This window comes from Oreochromis niloticus, linkage group LG23 (assembly GCF_001858045.2).
Source record: "Oreochromis niloticus isolate F11D_XX linkage group LG23, O_niloticus_UMD_NMBU, whole genome shotgun sequence".
Lineage (NCBI taxonomy): Eukaryota > Metazoa > Chordata > Actinopteri > Cichliformes > Cichlidae > Oreochromis > Oreochromis niloticus.
Genome location: NC_031986.2, coordinates 22148848 through 22168381, shown reverse-complemented (window position 1 = coordinate 22168381; position 19534 = coordinate 22148848). Strand labels below are relative to the sequence as shown.

General features: G+C 43.1%; 1 protein-coding gene across 2 annotated transcripts; it reads left to right on the top strand.

Moving 5' to 3' along the window:
- Positions 1-9687: 9687 nt before the first annotated feature.
- Positions 9688-18775, top strand: lancl1 (LanC antibiotic synthetase component C-like 1 (bacterial)). 2 transcript variants are annotated; one of them, XM_003453181.5, is made up of 10 exons: positions 9688-9805; positions 10147-10303; positions 10390-10507; positions 11959-12169; positions 12986-13133; positions 13283-13429; positions 13852-14034; positions 14977-15153; positions 15947-16019; positions 18038-18775. In XM_003453181.5, the coding sequence occupies exons 2-10, from the start codon at positions 10217-10219 to the stop codon at positions 18112-18114; spliced, it is 1221 nt and encodes a 406-aa protein (XP_003453229.1). In that variant the 5' UTR covers positions 9688-9805; positions 10147-10216; the 3' UTR covers positions 18115-18775. The 2 variants fall into 2 exon arrangements, with proteins under 2 accessions (XP_003453229.1, XP_005458055.1); XM_005457998.4 differs by having other exon boundaries at positions 9729-9813.
- The last annotated feature ends 759 nt before the right edge of the window (positions 18776-19534 follow it).

Genomic DNA, 19534 nt, shown 5'->3' with positions numbered 1-19534 from the left:
TTCTACCTGTTAACCGACGGTTAGCCTGAGCGTCTGAGCCTGCCCCCTGCAGAGAGGCAAGAACTTCTCTGCAGGGGGACGAAAGAGAAGGGAGGCGGAGAACGATGAGAATCGTGTGCCGCTTCCCAATCATGTCATCGCTCTCATAAGTTTTGTAAGTGGGTGACTCTCTGCAAAAGTCGGCAAAACTACAGTATCTGCATGCCTGAAATGAACACAACTGAAAGTAAAACCTTCATCAGTTTCTTTGGATATTTTATGACCGCAACATTTTCTGCTAAAGGTGGAGTTTTGATTGTATTCTCAGGTATCTCTCTGATCTTTGTCGTGACTTGAAGTCAGTGGGTCATAGGTGGAACAAGCTTATAGGCGTTCGTCATTATTTAAACTAGTGTCATGAAGTAATAGAGTTTGTGTTGAACATGAAAGTGGCCACCGCAATCACCTATTAGTCTCGGGTCTTTTGGAGCCTTAACTGACCATATTTAGTCAAAAGGCTGAATGCCGTTATCAAGTACCTCTGGCTTTATTAGCATGGTGCTTTCATTAGTTGTACAGTTGCATTTTATTAACATACAAATAAAATACCTGAATTGAAGCACAACTAAGGTTTGCAAAGTTACATCTCAACAAACCACAAGACTTCAGGAACAATGTATTTTGGATAGACAAGGCCAAAGTGGAGTTGTGTGGCCATAATGCACCAAAACCAAACACAACATATCAGCACAAACACCTCATACCAGCTGTCAGCACGGTAGTGGAAGACTGATGATTAGAGCTTGTTTAGCAGCCACAGGACCTGGGTGGGCAATCCTTGAATTGACCATAAACTCCTCTGTATACTAGAATCAAATGTGAGGCCATCTGTCCAACAGATAAAGCTTGGACCAAACTTAGTCATCCAGCAGGACAATGATCCCAAGCACAGCAGCAAAACTCTAACAGAATAGCTGAAAAAGAAAAGAATCAAAGTAGTGCAATGGCCCAGTCAAACTCCTCAACCTGACAGATGCAGTGGGACCTTAAGAGAGCTTTGCATGAACGAATGCCTGCAAATCTCAATAAACTGAAGAAACACTGTATAAAAGAGTGGTCGTTTCCACAACGATGTCTTACACTGATTAAAGTCATTCAAAGTCAAGTTATTTCAGCCTACAGTGGCTACTTGCGGCATTGCAATTTTCCGATTTTGACTTCATTGTTTAGCCCCAGAGTTTGCTGCCTATCATGAAGCCATATTAAATTTCATGTGACTTCTAGCACTGTCATCAAATCAGAATCTGATAATTATACCTGCAGAGCTAATGGCATTCCTTTCAGCATCAGATTTACTTTGTGTGTAGGGGTAATTGGAAAGACTGGGTGGTGCATACGATAGATAAACATGCTATGTGCTGAACATAAGTGTGGATAACTCAAAAGCAGCGCTGTGCCTAACTACACACAGAGCAGCAAGAGGTAGATGAATATTGTTAATTTGATCACAAGTTCACATTTAATGTCACCTGTAAATACTCTGGAATTAAAGCCATCCTTCAGTGGTTTCAAGTGCATACTGTTTGTCTCTTTTGCAAGTACGATGATGCATTCACCTGTACAACAAAAACACATCAAACACTCATCTCAAATCTGGTGACTCATCAGCCGCTTTTGTCAGAATCTGCTGTTGCTTTCCTCTTCAACCTGCTTCACTCACTTGTACTTTTTCTACAGCTATTGTGCAACGGCTTTTATCACTCCAGCTCTGAGCTACCAACAGGTCGTCCACAAATCAAGACTCGGATCCACTTCTTTACCCTCCCCCCACCCATTACCTGTCCTGTATGTAACCAAAGAAAAAGATGTATAGAGAGCATGGGTGGATGTGGGTGGTATAGCGATGGTGGGATGGATGTTGTTCAGGATGCCCTCGTCTTTTTGTGCATCAGTGTGGTGCCTTTTAATGAGGATCCTGTTTATTAAGTCCACTCAGGGAGGCTGTGCAAGTGCTTAGCATTTGCTCTCTAATTAGGAAAGCTAAACAGTCCCAGTTGCTGAGGATCAACCATCGGGGGGAGCGAGGGCACTCAGCATGGCTGTGCATGGGCTTTAGCCTGCACAGCCAAATACTGGAGGAGGAGGAGGGCAAAAGAAACAATCAAATACAGAGTTAATGTCACTGCAGACAATAGGCTCAAATTTTCTTTGAAGGAAGGCAATTGATATCCATGGTCATAGCAATGATGAAGTAAGCAATCACACACTAAGCACCAGCAGGTACTACAGTGCATGAGGGTAAATACATCAAACAAGGCCAAATCGCTGCAAGGACTCCACCTAGTGGTGTAAATTGTTGGTGAACCACTGTTTGTTTGTTTGTTTGTTTGTTTGTTTGTTTGTTTGTTTGTTTGTTTGTGGGGTGGTATCACTGTGGATGCTGACCACAAGCTGTCCGTGTCCCCAACTATCAACCAAAGATGGCCACACCTTTTATGAGCGTGTAAAAGAGCGAGCTGAGGTGGGAAACATGCTTTCCACGTGCAACACCGGCAGAGCCATGATGAGGATGTTGACAGGGAAAACAGCAGCATTCTGCCACAGCTCCTTTTCATCCACACATTAAATGCCTCTCTGATTAGCACGCTCCCTCGTCACACAGATTGCCGTTAAAGTGCAAGCAGAGACAAGCGCTGTTTAGATTAAGACCCTGATCAAATTTTCATAACTCACTTTCAGAGGGGGCAGGGAGGGGTGGATGTAAAATTGTGTGCGTGGACTGTAATCAGCTTTCTTTGTCTGCATCCATTTCATTTTGATTAAAACTGTGTCACTGATGATAATGTTTGTATTAGTTGAAAAGAGCTGAAGCTGATAGTTTCGCTTGGTTGTTGCATTAAAGTTGCTGCTTTTTAATTTGCAAAACCTTTTCAGTTAGCAAGCAAACTTTATAAAGTTTCATTCTCCTCTTAAGTTTAAGTGGAAGTAAACATTGAAGCTGCTTCAGTTGGAGGCACTATACTCAACAAACTGTGTGATAGTACCATTTCTGAATTTCTTTTTCTACATCATAGGCTATTGGTGATGCAATGGTCAGACTTCAACTTACTCTTGCCTTCTGGGTTCATGCCAATCTGCTGGGGCTTTTCTCTGTGGGTATGTGTATCTGTGTGGGTTTTCCATGTCCATGGTGCATGGTGGCTGGGCTAGATTTTAGCCCAGCAACCCTGGCTGGCTATGTAAATAATAAGTAAGTTAGGCCCCAGTCAAACAGGACTAGAGACCATTTGGTAACTCGCTGGTCTTTGGGGATTTCCTGACCAGTAGGCAAGTGGTTGCTTGCTGTTACAAGAAGAAATTGGTCACAAAGATGTCGACAGTGCTACACTGAAATCCTTGCGATTTCTTTGGTCTCTCATTTGGGTCTTGAAGTATTTGGAGTAGAAGAGGAAGACTTGTCTGCAAAAACTTACCAAGTGCAGAACAAGCCAGAACTAGAGAAATGTTGTCTTCAAAGTAGAAGTGAAGTCTTGTAAATCATGTTGGTTGCAAAGGTAAGGCGCAACTTTTACTCTGAAGGCGAATGTTCTTGGTTTCCAGTTTGTGTCGTGTTTGCAAATTCTTCAGTGTCACAGATTTGCAGACTCTTTGTGACCGATTTCACCCAGCAACAGCTTACAGCAACCTCCAGGAACCACTCATCAAGCGGTTGAGGACCACACACTACCTAGCAACCAGAGTTTGCCAGGTAGGTCGTTAGGTTTGTGTAACTGTTAATGGGTCCATCCAATAAGAAAGATCTGCAGTCATTCCTTTTCCTTTACATCAATTCCACTTTGCAGTGCTTTCAAATTCAGTTCTGCAATCATCACCCTGTCCACCGGGAAAAATCTTCATTCCCTAACCAACTGGCGAGTGGCTGCTGTAGGCTGTTGCTGAGTGAAATCAGTTGCAAAGAGTCTGCAAATCTGAAAATCCTGTGTACATTACATCGGCTGCCTTTTGCTTGAATGTAGCAATGGTAATATGCGTCGTCCTTGTATAAATAAAATACAGCTACTCTGTTTTTTTTAAGACCATGCTGCACAAAAACTCTCCTCGTGTTTCCTTTAGTTGATAGCATAGTTTTTACCAAATTCTCCTAGCGACTGCAAGCAACCACTCATCAACTGGTCGATTCGACCTTTGGTTGCCAATCAGTCTCCAATTGCTCTCTAGACTTGTGTGGGGCCTAACCAAGAATGCCAGTTGCCCAGATGCAGTGACTTGTTACACCAAAAGACAAAAAAGTTGACACCGAAGCTTCAAAATGAGCAATCCAGAAACCAGTGAGTGACATCACAGTGGCTACATCTGTCATTTAGATCAAGTTTATGATGATAAATCTTGGTCAAAGACATATCTTGACCATATATTTCTGCACACACATTCACAATTTATCTAATTATGTCTTGTGCCTCGGTCCTCTGCAACCTGCACAGTCGTTCTATATTACATATTTCTTCAAATGGGATCAAATCCACAGAGATTCATATCTGCCTGTTCGCCACTCTGTGTTTGCTTGTCATGTACTGGATGAGCCCAGGAGGTTTAGCACTGTGGTATAACTCGTGTACACTGCTCATGTCTCTTTCCTGAGATAGCAATATTACAGTGAGCACACAGCACCCTCCCCGCTCCCCTTTGTGCTCCCTTATCTATTTCTTCTCTATTGCTTTCATTCATCCTCTCTATCTTTCTCTCGCTCGTTTCAGTCGTTCCTCTTTTCCCTCTGCTCCGTCTCAAATGATTCGACTTGTATCTGTCTGCACCTCTCTTTCTCTCAGTTCTTTCCTCCCCCCTTTACCTCCCTCCCTCTCCTAGACAGTTGACTGGTATGGCGACACCAGACTGCGTGTATTTTTAGCGCCGCCACAGATGGGGCCATGGCAGCATGTCAGAGACCAGAATGTTCTTTATCTCAGCTGTCAGGCCATTCTCCGGGATCGAAATGGATCCCAACCACTTAGAGAGGGAAAAAGGGAGAAAGGAGGACTACTAGCTTTCCCTGCTCTGTTTGTACCACTCCTCAAATTGAGGGTTTTAGTCATGTCTTTTGCTATGGTTAAATAACTCCTGCTGCATGGGGAAGGTGCGAATGGAAGGTGGTGAAAGGAAATACTCTCAGCTGCCGTATCAGCCCCTTTGTGGGAGCTGTATCCAAACCTATGATCGAGAGGAGGTGAAATTGCGGGTCAAAAAAAGATTTATCACAAAGGCGGGCTCACTGAAAGGACCGAGTGCAGCAGATATCACCGCCAGGCTTGTCATAAAAAGATGTTTTCCAACATACTGAGTGGAAAGACGATCCAGTTTTGCTAGTGTCCTATAATCACAAAGCTGTGTTTGATACTGTGACCAAACCTGCTCATAAAAGGCAAAATAAATGTCTAAAGCAAGCTTTGTGCATCTCTACATTAACACAATACACCCCCTGGCATGACAGCGATTGTGTATAGTAGAATTTAATTCACCCACAGCCTCTAGCCGCAGTGCTGGACAACAGAGAACAGGAAGCGCCCCTTTGTGTCTCTGAAGATCTTTGTTTTTTTACTCTCTTTTGGAGAGCGAGTAGAGGAATACGCTGCAGGCTACAGCCGGGGGTCAAGTGGTTGACTTTGTGCATCACAGTTTGGAGTCTGCAGAGACTCTCCTCTGGCAGCGTTCACTCACTGTAGCAGCAGGCTGGCTGTCCACGTGAATATAAAGGAGTGGCGGGAAACCGAGATAGGCAGTGAGAGAGGGAGGTGATGGGTGGCCGGGTAAATCAATCAGAAATTATCCAAAGTTCAGTTTGTCGGGTTGTCACGTTGTGCCGAGGTCACTTGGATTGTATTCAGCAGCTGTGAACAAAGAGCTAAGGTATTACTTCTAGTATGTCTCAGTAAAATAGATATACTAGATAAAAAACACACTATTTAAAAGTGTTTTGCCTCCACGTCCTAGACAAATAGCAATAAGTGTATACTGCTTGTCTTGTCAAGTATATGTAAAGCACAAACATTAAATGCACTACACTGCCAAAAGTATTCAGTCACTCATCCAAGTCATTGATTTCAGGTGTTTCAATCACTTCCATGGCCACAGGTGTATAAAAGCACCTCGGCATGCAGACTGCTTCTGCAAACATTTATGAAAGAATGGGTCGCTCTCAAGGCCTCAGTGAATTCCAGCGTGGTCCATGAAAGGATGCCACCTGTGCAACAAGTCCAGTTCCAACATGAATGCACTCAACCCAAGAGAAAACCTTTGGTATGAATTAGAGTGCAGACTGTGTCTCCTTGCAACAGGGAACTTGACTCAAGTTGTATTCTGGTTATATTCCTGTACTAAAGCAAGGTTCCTGAGTGTCAGTGTCATTTTGCAGTAAAACTGTGGCCCTGCAGCAGCGAGACTCCGCTTAACATGACTTTGCTCAGAAGAGTTAACTGACTAAACTGAAAGCTATTTTCAGAGGCTCTCTTATTCACATGGGGTCACCACACCAGGTAGCTCCACATGTTTGATTAGGCGGATTTGTCTCTCCTCCTATGATCAAACCAGGGACATTTCACTTGTTAGGTGATCATGTAAACTACTACATTTGCTGCTAAAGTTTTACCAACATTTACAGTATTCTCTATTTATGAAAACGGTTATTTGTTGTAAAGAGGTTCCCTCTATTTTATATAAAACAGCAGTTTGTTATTTGCTCCTCATTTAGCTTCTCTCTACTTTATGCTAATTTAGCTAAAGTTAGCATGCTAATTCACTTATTTGGTAAATAAGTACTTAATGCACCAACTAGCCAATATAGGAATCTAAGAAGAATGCCCAAACTTCCTGTTCCTTCTGCTAAATGTTTAGGATTAAGGATGTTTCGGATTAAAGCTAATAAAAAGCATAGTCTGTTTACCTGCATGAAGCCAAATCCTGCTCAAACAAGCCTCAGCCTACAAGCAGAAAAAAACAGCTTCTGCTACTAAAAATCCTGTCCCTTAGCTAAAGACGCTGCATTACTCATATACAGCTATCTGTTTACAGGGATCAAAATCACCGTGAGCATCCTACAAAGCTGATGTTGGCAATAAAAGTGTTGCTTGCGTGCTGCCATACAAACTTTTTTATTAGAAGCTGAACACTGAAGTCTTTGAAAAGGAGATAACAGCTTTGACTACACATACAAACACACAATAATCAACGTATTGCTGGTTTTGTTCTTTTTTTTAAATGACATTTTCCGCCAATGAGAGCTAATATAAAGTTCCATCATCTTTATCCTTGAAAAATCTTGCTCACAGCAATAATGTTAGCATTATGATACAGTAAAATTAGGTTTAAGTGCCTGATTTGGTCTCAGCTTGAATGTTATTCTGGCCTAGAAACCCAAACAAATGATCAATCTCACATCTATTTAATGTTTTCCTCCATGAAGCTATTTCTCCTGGCAGCACAGTGGGAGGGAGACTCGGTTCAATAATGTGTCTTTCATCGCGAAGCTCTAATCAAGCCCCAAGGTCTCCTTCTGAATCTTGTCGCATTTCGGAACCTCATTTCCATTCCTTGTCCCCGAAGGCAAGGTAAAACAGTCCCGAGGTATATGGGCAAAGGCTCTGTACTTTGTACTGCATGAGTAGCCTTCACCTGCAGCCCGGTCAATTGATATGGAAATTACTGGGAGAGCCAAGTTTCTCTAACTGAAAGGAAATAATGGAGCATACACAGACATAAAAAGCAGAGCAGTAAACAGAAAAACAAAAGAATGACAGTGATGACTGAAGCAAATCGGGCGCTCCGGCTAATCTAATCGTCAGCTTCATTTGCACTTTTCAAAGACAAGGTCACACAAGTCATCAAGATGGGGGGCGGGGAAGGACAACAAACAATCCCGCTCATAAGCGACTCGGGAAAAAAAATGTTACATCAAGTTAAGATGAGTGCTAAAAACTCTGCAATTCAAGGCTTGTGAAACTTTGATGTTATCTTGAAAGCATTTGCATCATAATCAAAAAACATTAAATAGGCTGAAAAGTTAGTCACAAAGGACTGTTGGTACGAACATTCGCCTGTACTCTTGCGGGAACCTATTGAAGTAAGACTAGCATAGCTGGTTTATAGTTTAATTAGGATTCAGTTTTGATGTATTTTAAAGTCTTAAACCCGAGAACGATCAAAGCCCTTCAGAGGATGCATCCCATTGCAATCTCTAATATTGCCGTGCCATAACAATGTCCTCTTCTCACAAAAAGAAGACTGCAGATCTGGGGGCGACTTCTATCTCTGCAATAAGTTAGAATATGCTAGGAAGCTCAGCAGAACGCCAATCAATATCACTTCCCTGTGACTACAGTAATTATCATCACCATCCACAGGAATAATACCATGTGGTTTGGGCTCTGCAGAAGGTCAAGAGCAGATTGGTGGCACATGATGTTTCCATGGTAGCAGTTTGTGTGAACTGCGCTCCACCTCGTGCCCGTGCATTTAGGCCTTTCTATTTATATTGGAAGTCATTAGACTCACCGGTGTGGCACTTTTATCATAAAATTACAAAAAAGGTGACAAGATTAGCTGAGGCGGGTTCACTGACGTAGGCGACTGTGACTGAGCAATTACTGTAAAGATCTGCTGATGGGCTGAAATGCCTGGGATTAGACACCTGTGTGACAGTCACTCTAAACTCCTGAATAAGGCTTTTGGTGCAGTTTTCTGACTGCGGAAACACTGATGTTTATCAGGCCATAAATCACCACTTAATTCATGGTGAAGTTAAACTGTATCTAATGGCGCTGGGACACAGCTTAACAGAGGTAATTAAAACTAAAAGTGAGGAGTGGAAGTAGGCCTGCACAACTCACTGTATCATTTTCCTGTAATAAACGCACCATGGCATGTTAGATCCTCCTAAGATTATGGTACATTCAAACTGCACAAGAACTCCAGGGATCTCAGTGTGTCCAGTTAGGAAGTGCACAGTGTTGTGAACCCATTTCAGCAGCTTTGGTGCAAATGAATGTGACAGCAGCTGCACTGGACAGGCAACAACACAACCCCCAGAAGGGTAATGGTGTTACAGGCAGTGGCCACAGACCATTGCTCTCTCCTTATTCCTCCTGATTCATCTTTTTCTAGTTCTGCTTATTGCTAGAGTCCTTGTTAGTGTTGGTAGTCCAGCTCCTCCAGGATGTTTTTGTACATGGTAAATGTTAAATGGACTGGGATTTTCTGCTTTCTTACTACATGTGTCATTTAACTAATCACACAGACATTCACACGCTGCTTTTATCTGCATCTAAGCACTTTTTATTAAAGAAACTGTTTAAAAAGTAGGACATTTTCTATGAATCAACAAAAATCTTTGTTTTATATTTACAGGACAGTCTAGGCAATGAGCAACCAGAGGTTTTCTTCTTCTTCTTTTTTTTGTAATTTTACACATTTATTTCTTACAATTTAAGCCCAAAGAGTCATGCTGATAGAGTAGATCAGCTTTATCAGTTGAAAAACTAAGAAACTGAGTTGAAACTGCACTTCTTTTTTGTATATTAAGATATCTCCGGGATTAGATGTGTACTTAAGCTCATGTACACTGACAGAAAGGGGAGTTTCTGGCACACTTCAGATCAAACTGTGCTGTGTAGGTGGCCCACGCCACGGCGCAAAATGAGTTTGACGTCCCTGAGTTTCTGAGCTGCAGTACCACTCCCGCCGCAGGAGGTGTCAGTAGTGAGCAAAGCAGTGCGAATGTACCATCAGCTAAAAGTGAAGACAAAGAAGAGTAAACACCAACAGTGCAGCGCTAGCAAAGGTACCAAGGTACAAATTTCTATCTTATTTTCTCACCCTGTCATAGATATTGCATAATTTTAAGTTATAAAGTCGTTCATTACTTTATAACAACATAACCATGGAGCTAGTGGCTAATGTTAGCAGCTAGCTTCAGCTGCGTAGTCAGAAGCAGCGTAGTTGAGCTTAGCTGTCATGAGTTGGTGTGTGGGGGTGTGGAGCTCTGCCCAGCAGGCTCGATGCGCCTTGTTGTTTTATATTCTATGTTACAGGATCGATAGTTTGCTATTTATAGTCTTGCTTCTATTACACGGTCTTCGTCTGTGCTTCTTGCGGCTTTTATATTGCCTCTTTTCCCTGCAGATTATTTTCTGACCCAGATAAAAAAAAAACTAAAAAAAACCAGCGCAGCAGCAGTAACAAGGCTCTGAAAATGGACACAAGAGCCTTGAAGAATCCCTACCCCGACTATGATGGGAGCCCCGCATCCACACAGGCGTTTTTTGACTTTCAGGGAAAGGTAATGCATTAAAAAAGTGTGTGAGCATGTCTTTCATGTCCACCATGATATTTACAGTCTTTGTTTTGTTTTTTTTAAACCCTTAGCTCACACCAGAGTTTGCCCAGCGGCTGAGCAGCAAGATCAGCGAGCTGTTAGGTGTCATGGAGAATGGGCTTAGGTCTGCTGATCCCAGAGACTGCACTGCTTACACAGGCTGGACAGGTGATGATAGCATTACACAGCTGGGATAAATAAGAAAGGTAGCAGGGAAGTGCACACAACTGTGCACATGCTGTGAGACTGTTCTGTCGTTTACCTGGTATGCAGCTTTACTTCAATGAGACCTTCTCTTTTTCTATGTGGACTACTAATGAACATGAATTAGTGTGTAATTATGTCTTCCAACAAACTGATACCTTCTCCTAAACTTAATTAATCCATTAATAATACATAAGAGCGATTGCCATGTTGACCCCCATCTTAAATACAGTGACCAAGATGGGCCGAGACGTTCTGTCCACTTATGTTTTATGTATGTGGCTGGAGACCGGCCGCATGGGTAGTATGCCTTAGGTGTTTGAGCGCCAAGGGGGCAAATTTTAATTTGTCTGCACCTGCAGACTCAAGATATGTAAGTAAAAGAAGTAAAAACACAAAGGAAAGGGACGGCACATTTGGATGAAATGAAAGTCAGGGCTCTTACAGGTGAATTATAGTCAGCAGCTTAGACGTGCAACCCTCCCATCTCTGGATAGCTGACAAGAGCCAGCTAAACAAGAATAACAACAACAGCTGGTTAGAAGCTAACATGCATCCATTCATTTTCTTCTGCGTGTCTCATTAAGAGTGAAAGGAAAGCTAGAGTTCGTCCCAGCTGCCATAGGGTGTCTGTTGCAGGGCTAACACAAAGACAGACAACCATTCACATCTAGGGCCAATTTAGCATAACCTTTAACCTCCACTAACTTAACTCCACTAACAGCATGTCTTTGGACTGTGGGCAGTCTTGTCTTTTGACCACGCAGACACAGGGAGAACATCCAAACTCCACACAGAAAGTCCCCGGCCAGATGGTGGATCCAAACCCTGGACCTTCTTGCTAAGTGAACATTAAGCCAGCTAATGTTAGGCTTGAGTTACCTAAAAATCCCACTTTGCTTTCAATAAACAGTTAGAATGCATTCAGCAGTATTTTTATAAGAGTTTATTTGTTTAAGTGTCCAAGTTCAACAATGTTAGAGCTGCTTCAAAGAACATTTCGGTAAGGCTTGCCAACAGCAGCTAACAGAGGCTAACAGCAGCAAAAACAGCAGTGCTTGGAAAAATTCAGGATATCCTCAACAACTCACGTCAGTATCACTGTCATCAGACAGACGGGGATTTAAATGACTCATCGACTCATATTAGAGTTTTTCAGCCTCTTTCAGAGTAAATAAAGGTGGACACTTCTTCTTCGTCTTGCCCAGCATTGACAGCTGAGGTAAACAGTACAAATAAATGGCAGGCAGAGTTGTTTGTCCTATAGCAGCGATGGTAGCTAGGAATATGCAATTGAAATGGGAGGGCTAAGAAAACAGAACTCAGTTGACTGAAATCTATTGGCGTCTAATTGCAAGATACAATTGAGAACCATTTCTGGGGCGCTTTCCAAACTTTCAACTGTGTCTTAACAGGCATCGCCCTGCTCTATCTGCACCTCCACGATGTGTTCAGGGAGCCCTCGTTCCTTCAGAAAGCACTCGAGCATGTCACCCAGAGCCTCAAGTGCCTGACCCGGCGCCATGACGTCACCTTCCTGTGTGGGGATGCGGGCCCGCTGGCCGTGGCTGCTGTCGTCTACTATCGCCTTCAGAGAGTGCAGGAGAGCGACGAGTGCGTCAACAGGTCTGTCTCATATAAGTCGGTATAAGTAATGAATTTAGGTGTACATTAAAGTGTACTACGTAACCACCACTGCAGCAGTTTTCTCCTTTCTTGGAAGGTTTCTCTTTAGGAAAATGTGTTTTGATGCCAGATTTCTTCTCCTGTTTGGCATGCCATAGTTTTCCTGGCCTGAAAAAGGCTTTTTATTTTATGGAGTTGCTGTGTAACGTCGCTTCACTGTTACTGAAACACTCTCAAACACTCACATTTGCAGCATTGTTTTCCTGCAATACCTCACCTGTGAAAGACTTCTCCTTGAGAGTCTTCTGTTACAGGTTAGAGGCACGTCTGCCTCTGTGGGGATCTCCTCCATGATGTTGTGAAACACGTAGAACACCAGTCTGAGCCTGTGAGCAGCAAAAACAGACATTTTGTCCCTGTTAATAATTTAGACCTAAACTGATGGGAAAACTGGATCCAGCCCCCCCACCCCCACCCCAGTAGCCATTACAATATACAGTTTGTATAGCCTACATCATTTTGTTGCGTGCCAGCATGTTTTCTTCAATACAACTGCACTTAGTATTATTGAGGCTATTACAGCTTTATTAAGTATCTGCAGCATGAATCAAATGCACTCGAATGGAGTCGATTGGACCAGTTTAATTTCCAGCTTAATGGTCCGGATCTGGTTCATTTAACTGCCGGAGCTGGAATCGCATTTATGATATAATTAATTGTACGCGCTTATAGGTCGTCATAAATAGAAGGTCTATTTTAAGATGTGGTTCAGTGGTGCAAAAAATCTGTCACAAACTTCCTGTGCTTCTCCACCAGGCTGATGCAGTATTACCAGACGGTGGTGAAGGGTTCGGGCGGGCTGCCAGACGAGCTGCTGTATGGGCGGGTGGGCTACCTCTACTCACTGGTCTTCATCAACCAGCAGCTTGGAAAAGACAGGATTCCAGATGGATACATCCAACAGGTGAGTCAGAAACAGAGTGCGCTCAGTCCAAAGTTTTTTATTTTGTTGTATTTTCTTTGTGAGAGCGACAGTTGCCATAGAAACCTCTAGGTTCAAACCATTTTCTCTCACTTATCTCCACTAATTTATATTTTTGTTTCCTTCCTCAGATCACCCAGGCTGTGCTGGAATCGGGTGAGCACCTCAGTAGGAAGTTCCGGGTCCAGAACCAGAGCCCCCTGATGTACGAGTGGTACCAGGAGCAGTATGTGGGGGCCGCCCACGGCCTGGCTGGCATCTACTACTTCCTCATGCAGGTAGAACAGGATCCTGGTTTGAGATGCAAGTGGAGTAGTCTTGTGCTTGTGCAGGCCATATGGGAAATAATTTTCTGTGGTTTTGCAGCAGTTCAGTGTACTTTGTGGTTGTGTATAATGCACTGTCATTCGAAGGGATCTATGGCTGCACCAAGAACTCTGAAAGCTGAAGTTATTAAATTTTCAGTTATAAGAATCAAAGAAAACATACAAATCCCTCTCCTCGTTTAAGAAGCCAGCCTGCAAATATTTGTTATGCCATCTAAAAAGTTAATTATGCTAGCTCCAAAGTTAACTTTCTAATAAGTGCTCTTGTGCAGAAGCTAATCTGTCTGTTTCCAGGGTACCTGGCGCTCTACCAAAGTTGCCACCTGTCACCTTTTTTTTCCTCCGCTGAACTCGATCTAACCCCTCCTTCACAGCCTGGCTTTGTCTTCTCGGAGGAGCTCGTGCACAGGCTGGTGAAACCCAGTGTCGACCACGTCTGCCGTCTTAAGTTCCCCTCGGGAAACTACCCTCCCTGCATCGGGGACGATCGAGACCTGCTGGTGCACTGGTGCCACGGATCTCCGGGGGTCGTGTACATGCTCCTGCAGGCCTACAAGGTAAAGACTGAGAGCTTGAAAATGTGATTACTCATTTGCAGAAAGAAACTCAGAGTCTGTTCAGTCTGTTTGTGTACCAGGTCCTACACGAAACTGCATTTAGTTAGTCTGTTCACCTGAACAGTGTTAAGCAGAAAAGTCAGCAGTTAGCTAAAAGTGCAGGTGTATGGATGTGTTAGCTGTAAGTATGAATTTGAAGATTAAACCGCGTTAATATTTTTGTTAACTGTCCATAAAATTAAATAGTTAAACAGTTAAAATGCATAACTGTGCAAAAGTCTTGAGCCACCTTTCAACTCATTATATTTTGCTCCTTGTCAGCACCTATTTCCAGATTTCCTAGCAACATATAAAGAAATGAGGGGTGGCTCAAGACTTTTGCACAGTACTTTAGCTAGGTGAACTGGTGGATAACCAGTTCAAACCAGTCACTAAACATTGTGGGCAGCTGTTAACTGGAATAGTCACTAAAAGCTGTGGGTAAAGGGTTGAAACAGTAAGTTGTTACTTATGGATGGTTATAAACAGTTAGCTAAGCCTAACTGAAAAATGAAAGGGGTTCTGTGGGGTACTTGGACAATAAAGGTTAAAAACCACTGTCTGAGAAACACAGGGGTCATCGAAAGAGTCATAGTGCCATCTTGTGGTGAAGTAGAGTCATGTTTTAATCTCATAAAATTCTCCCTTTTCTGTCTAAATTGGATAATATTGCCAATGAATGACATTTAAAGGACAAACAGTCCTCACAGAACATATCCACAGAACAGTTTATTTTTAGTATTTCTTTGCTTATCGTGCTACATGAGACAGAGGGTATCATTTATACAGTACCGCTGAGGTTCTCTGTTTAACTGGCAGGTTTTTTTAAATTCAGATCTCACAGAAATCAAGATCTGCTTTATGCTTATCACAGTTAAGATGATGACATGTCCCTCATTCCAGGCTTTCAGAGTTCCTCAGTACCTGGGCGACGCTCTGCAGTGCGGGGAGGTGGTGTGGTGGTACGGCCTGCTGAAAAAGGGCTACGGCCTGTGCCACGGCGCGGCTGGTAACGCCTACACCTTCTTGGCGTTGTACCGGCATACGCAGGATCCGAAGCACCTGTACAGAGCCTGCATGGTGAGAGGACATAAAAGCTGTTTAATAATGTAATCACTCCCGGGCTGCAGCGGCCATTCGACTGATCAAATAACTGCAAATATTAATTGCGTCGCACCAGCAGTGCATCCATCATAATTAGTGTCCAAAGGCTTGATTAATGCGTCCACTGTCTGACGCTGTAGAGTTATGACGAGGGGTTCCTCATAAGAGCGGGACGTTTTTTATCCCTGAAATTTTAATGTGTTTGTAGAAAGCCACGAGAAGTCGTTTTATAATTCCATTTTTGAGTCTCTCTCGCGTCCTCCCTCGACGCTCAACGACTTTGATGTGAGACGCAAAAGTCATATTGAACTTCAGTTCAAAGCGCAGCCAATCAGAACGTAGTTGGTCACTCGCCAGCCCTAAAATTGAAAATTATTCCAGAAACGATGGGCATGTGAGAGGCAGGGCCTTTTATGTTTATTGACAGCAGGTCGGTCGCTGTCTGTGCGAGTTGGCGTCAAAGCGTGGCTCGCTAGCCGCTAGCGAGCTGGTCTTGGATGCGCTCCAGATGGCGAGAGTCCCACGTGTGCTTTCGTTAATATGAATCTATTCATAGATGGAAATAGACTCTTCAGATGTGTTGCCTGGCCTCCGGTACATCCTCCAAGCGCAACATTGTGGTCGTAATCCGATACATCGACAGATGCTCGGATTTCACGGAGAAGGGCCCGATTTTTAGGACTTGTTGACATTTGCTCGCTGTTCTCCAGAGACGGATCAGCGGTCCAGTGTCATTATTGTTGTAACATGACTTTCTCTTTCGCTGCAGTTTGCAGACTGGTGTATGAACTACGGCAAACATGGATGTCGGACACCAGACACTCCCTTCTCTCTCTTTGAAGGTAATGCATAATGGCACATCCAACCTCCCAAAAACATCATGTTATGCACAAAGGGCATTTTTTAAGTTTTTGTTAAATGTGTCACAGATTACAAGGTAAACTAAGCACTACATTTTTAGTGATGCCATTTTTCTGGGTTTGGTACACCGTTAGATATTTAAGACTTGCTGTTGCCAGGTTGCAGGCATGGCTTACATTGTAGTAAGAATTACAAGTGCATATAAATGAGTCATGCTGTGAGATTACAGGAGTAGTGCAGTGGAAATTGAATAAGATTATTTTGAAAGGAGCTAAATTGGCTTCTGTGGATTGAAATACAAAGTTGACAGAACTTGTAATCACAGGCAGCTGCTTCACACATGTTCTTCTGTCCCTCACACATAAATGCACAATATACTGCCAGAAGTATTCACTCGTCTGCCTTCACACACACATGAACTTGAGCGACATCCCATTCTTAAGCCATCGGGTTTAATACGATGTCAGATCATGCTTTCGCAGCTATAACAGTTTCAACTCTTCCTGGAAGTCTTTCCACAGGTTTAGGAGTGTTTATGGGAATTTCTGACCGTTCTTCCAGAAGCACATTTGTGAGGTCAGACACTGATGTTGGACGAGAAGGCCTGGCTCACAGTCTCCGCTCGAATTCATCCCAAAGCTGTTCTATCGGGTTAAGATCAGCACTCTGTGAAGGCCAGTCAACTTCTTCCACACCAAACGCGCACATCCATGTCTTTATGGACCTTGCTTTGTTCACTGGTGTGCAGTCACGTTGGAACAGGAAGGGTCCATCCCCAAACTGTTCCCACTAAGTTAGGAGCATGACATGGTCAAAATGTCTTTGTAGTCTGAGGCATTAAGATTTCTTTTTATGGGAACTAAGGGGCCAAGATCAACTCCTGAAAGACAAGCCCACACCTTGATCCCCCCTCCACCAAACTTTACACTTGGCACAATGAAGTCCAGTGAGTACCATTCCCCTGGCAACCGCCAACCAAGAGTGGATGGAGAAGTGTGATTCGCCAGTCCAGAGAACACGTCTCAGCGTGGAAACCAATTCCATAAAGCTCTCTCCATACTGTTCTTGAACTAATCTGAGGCCACATGAAGTTTGGAGGTCTGTAGCGATTGACTGTGCAAAAAGTTGGTGACCTCTGCGCACCATCTACCACTTCATGGCTGAGTTGCCATCATTCCCAATTGCTTCCATTTTGCTATAATCCCGCTAACAGCTGACTGTGGAATATTTAGTAGTGAGGAACTTTCACGACTGGACTTGTTGCACACGTGCCATCTTATCACACACTCTGGAAGTCACAGAGCTGCTAGAAGCAGTCTGCAGGCCTAGGTGTTTGATTTTATACACCTGTTGCCATGGAAATTATTGGAACACCTGATTCTGAATGGGTGAGTGAATACTTTTTGCAGTGCAGTGTTAAAGCAGCCAGGGTTGCAGGTTTAACAAAAAGGGTACAGATATCAGCTTTCTAATAATTACATCAACCAAACTGATTCTCCTGTTACTAAGTGAATGTAGAAAACTGATAAGCTGCCTTACCAAAGTCAGTTTTTAGTGATAGTGGATGTATCCACTGTAATATTAAATTATGAGATAATGCTATAGCTATATTTGTGTACAACACACAAACGGATGTGTTTTTACTAGAGAAACATAAATAAAATACCAGAATTTTCAAAGTCTTCGGATTTCTGCCCCAACAGCAGAAATGTGGTGGAGAGGTTCAGTTCAGTCTCTAGCAACAGCAGTCAGCTCCAGCTGTCTGGGAAGTCTGTCTCAGAGACGAGTCAAAGTCCTGCTTTGGTAATCATTCAAATTTAACTGTATTTAAAAAAAAAACAAAAAAAACATAATCACTCATAAGCAGAGTATATAATTCATCTGATAGGAATAAGTGATACATGCATGAGACCACAGCTAGCTGACTGGGGAGGCCAGATTATTGGTCGTGTATCTACGGAAACTAAACTAACTAAACAGTGTCCCTTCTTCTTATCAGGCATGGCGGGCACCATCTACTTCCTGGCTGACCTTCTGCATCCAATGAGCGCCCGCTTCCCGGCCTTTGAGGTGTAGAAAGTGTCCGCACGTAGTGCTCCCAGACCCACGCTGGAGATCATTGAATAAGAAGACCCACACCGCTCTGCTCTTTGTCACACATGGGCACTGCAGTCATGACGGCTGGCTTTTGATTCAACATTCGGACATTGTGCCATGTTTTTCCTGCTTTTCCCACGTGGAAACGTCATGTCTTATTAACAAGAAATTTCCTGTAATGTTTTGGAAACGTGTCAAGGTTGTGAGCTTCCCTAGCATGCCCCAGCAACTCCTGCTCTGTGAACTAAAAGGAAGGGAACTAATTTTAAAATTAAAACGTGGGAAAGCTGACTGTAATTTTTTTTTTTAGCACTTAGCTGTATATATCTATCTGCTGTCTGTAAGTTTAAATGCTTTTGTTTTCTATTGTTTTACTTGTGGGTGTAGAAATGTCTGGTGCAATGCTCCGTTGCATTGCACCAGACATAACACAGCTGCCTGGTTTGTCGATGTTGTGCAGCGGTAAAGAAAAAGCACAGAGGGGCAGCAGAGAGCCACAAAGTTCACTCAGTAGTGACTTCATTAGCAGTGTATTTATATCTCATCAGATATATATCTCATTTTTCATTATCGTTTGGTGTATGCAAACAAAATTTGGGTTTAAACTGGCTTTAAGTGATAAATATTGTATTGCAATGAGTTGAATTTTCTCTTTTTCTTCCTCTGTGGGACCATTAGCTCATCTAATCCAGTCTTTTCCATATAAGGCTCATGTGCCAGGCTGAAAACCAAGCAGCAACACAATGCCATCTCTCTTTTTTAAGCTCCCTGCCAGAGCTTCTTTATGACCCAAGGCCAGCTTGGTAGAAGGAGGTGGTGAAGGGGGAGGTGGCTACTGTACCAGAGAGTCTTGAGATCCCAGTCTCCGCAGAGCAAACGCAGCGTAGGAGAAACTCAACACCACCAGTGGGAATGAGAGTAAAAATAGAGCTCATCTGTCCAGGAGGGGAGTGGTCTCCAAAGGCATGTGCTCCACTGTGGTTCACGCGCTCCTACAAGTGTCCTCCAACGTGTCCGTTCTGATGCTCAGCAGCTGATTGCTTTGTGTTACATAGACGATGACAACTTAGGCAGCCTAGCAGCACTATAAGTGAATTATCTAATCGTGTGTGCTGTCACAATATTAATGCACTGACCTTTTCTCATAGATTTGTCTTTCCTTCCTTTCGGATCTACTTTAGAGAAAAAAATTCTTCTATTTTAACAATCGTATATTGTTAAAATGTACTTAACCAAAAGGCCAAAAAATGTTTATGGAAATCTGCTGTATTCTTACAACTGGTTGTACTTAAGGAAGATCACAAGCATGTAGTAATGTGCAAAAGTCTTGTTCCATCCCTCATTTCTTGGTGTTTAAGGCAAAAACAGAGTTTGTACAATTCTGTCGAGCTTGAAAGTC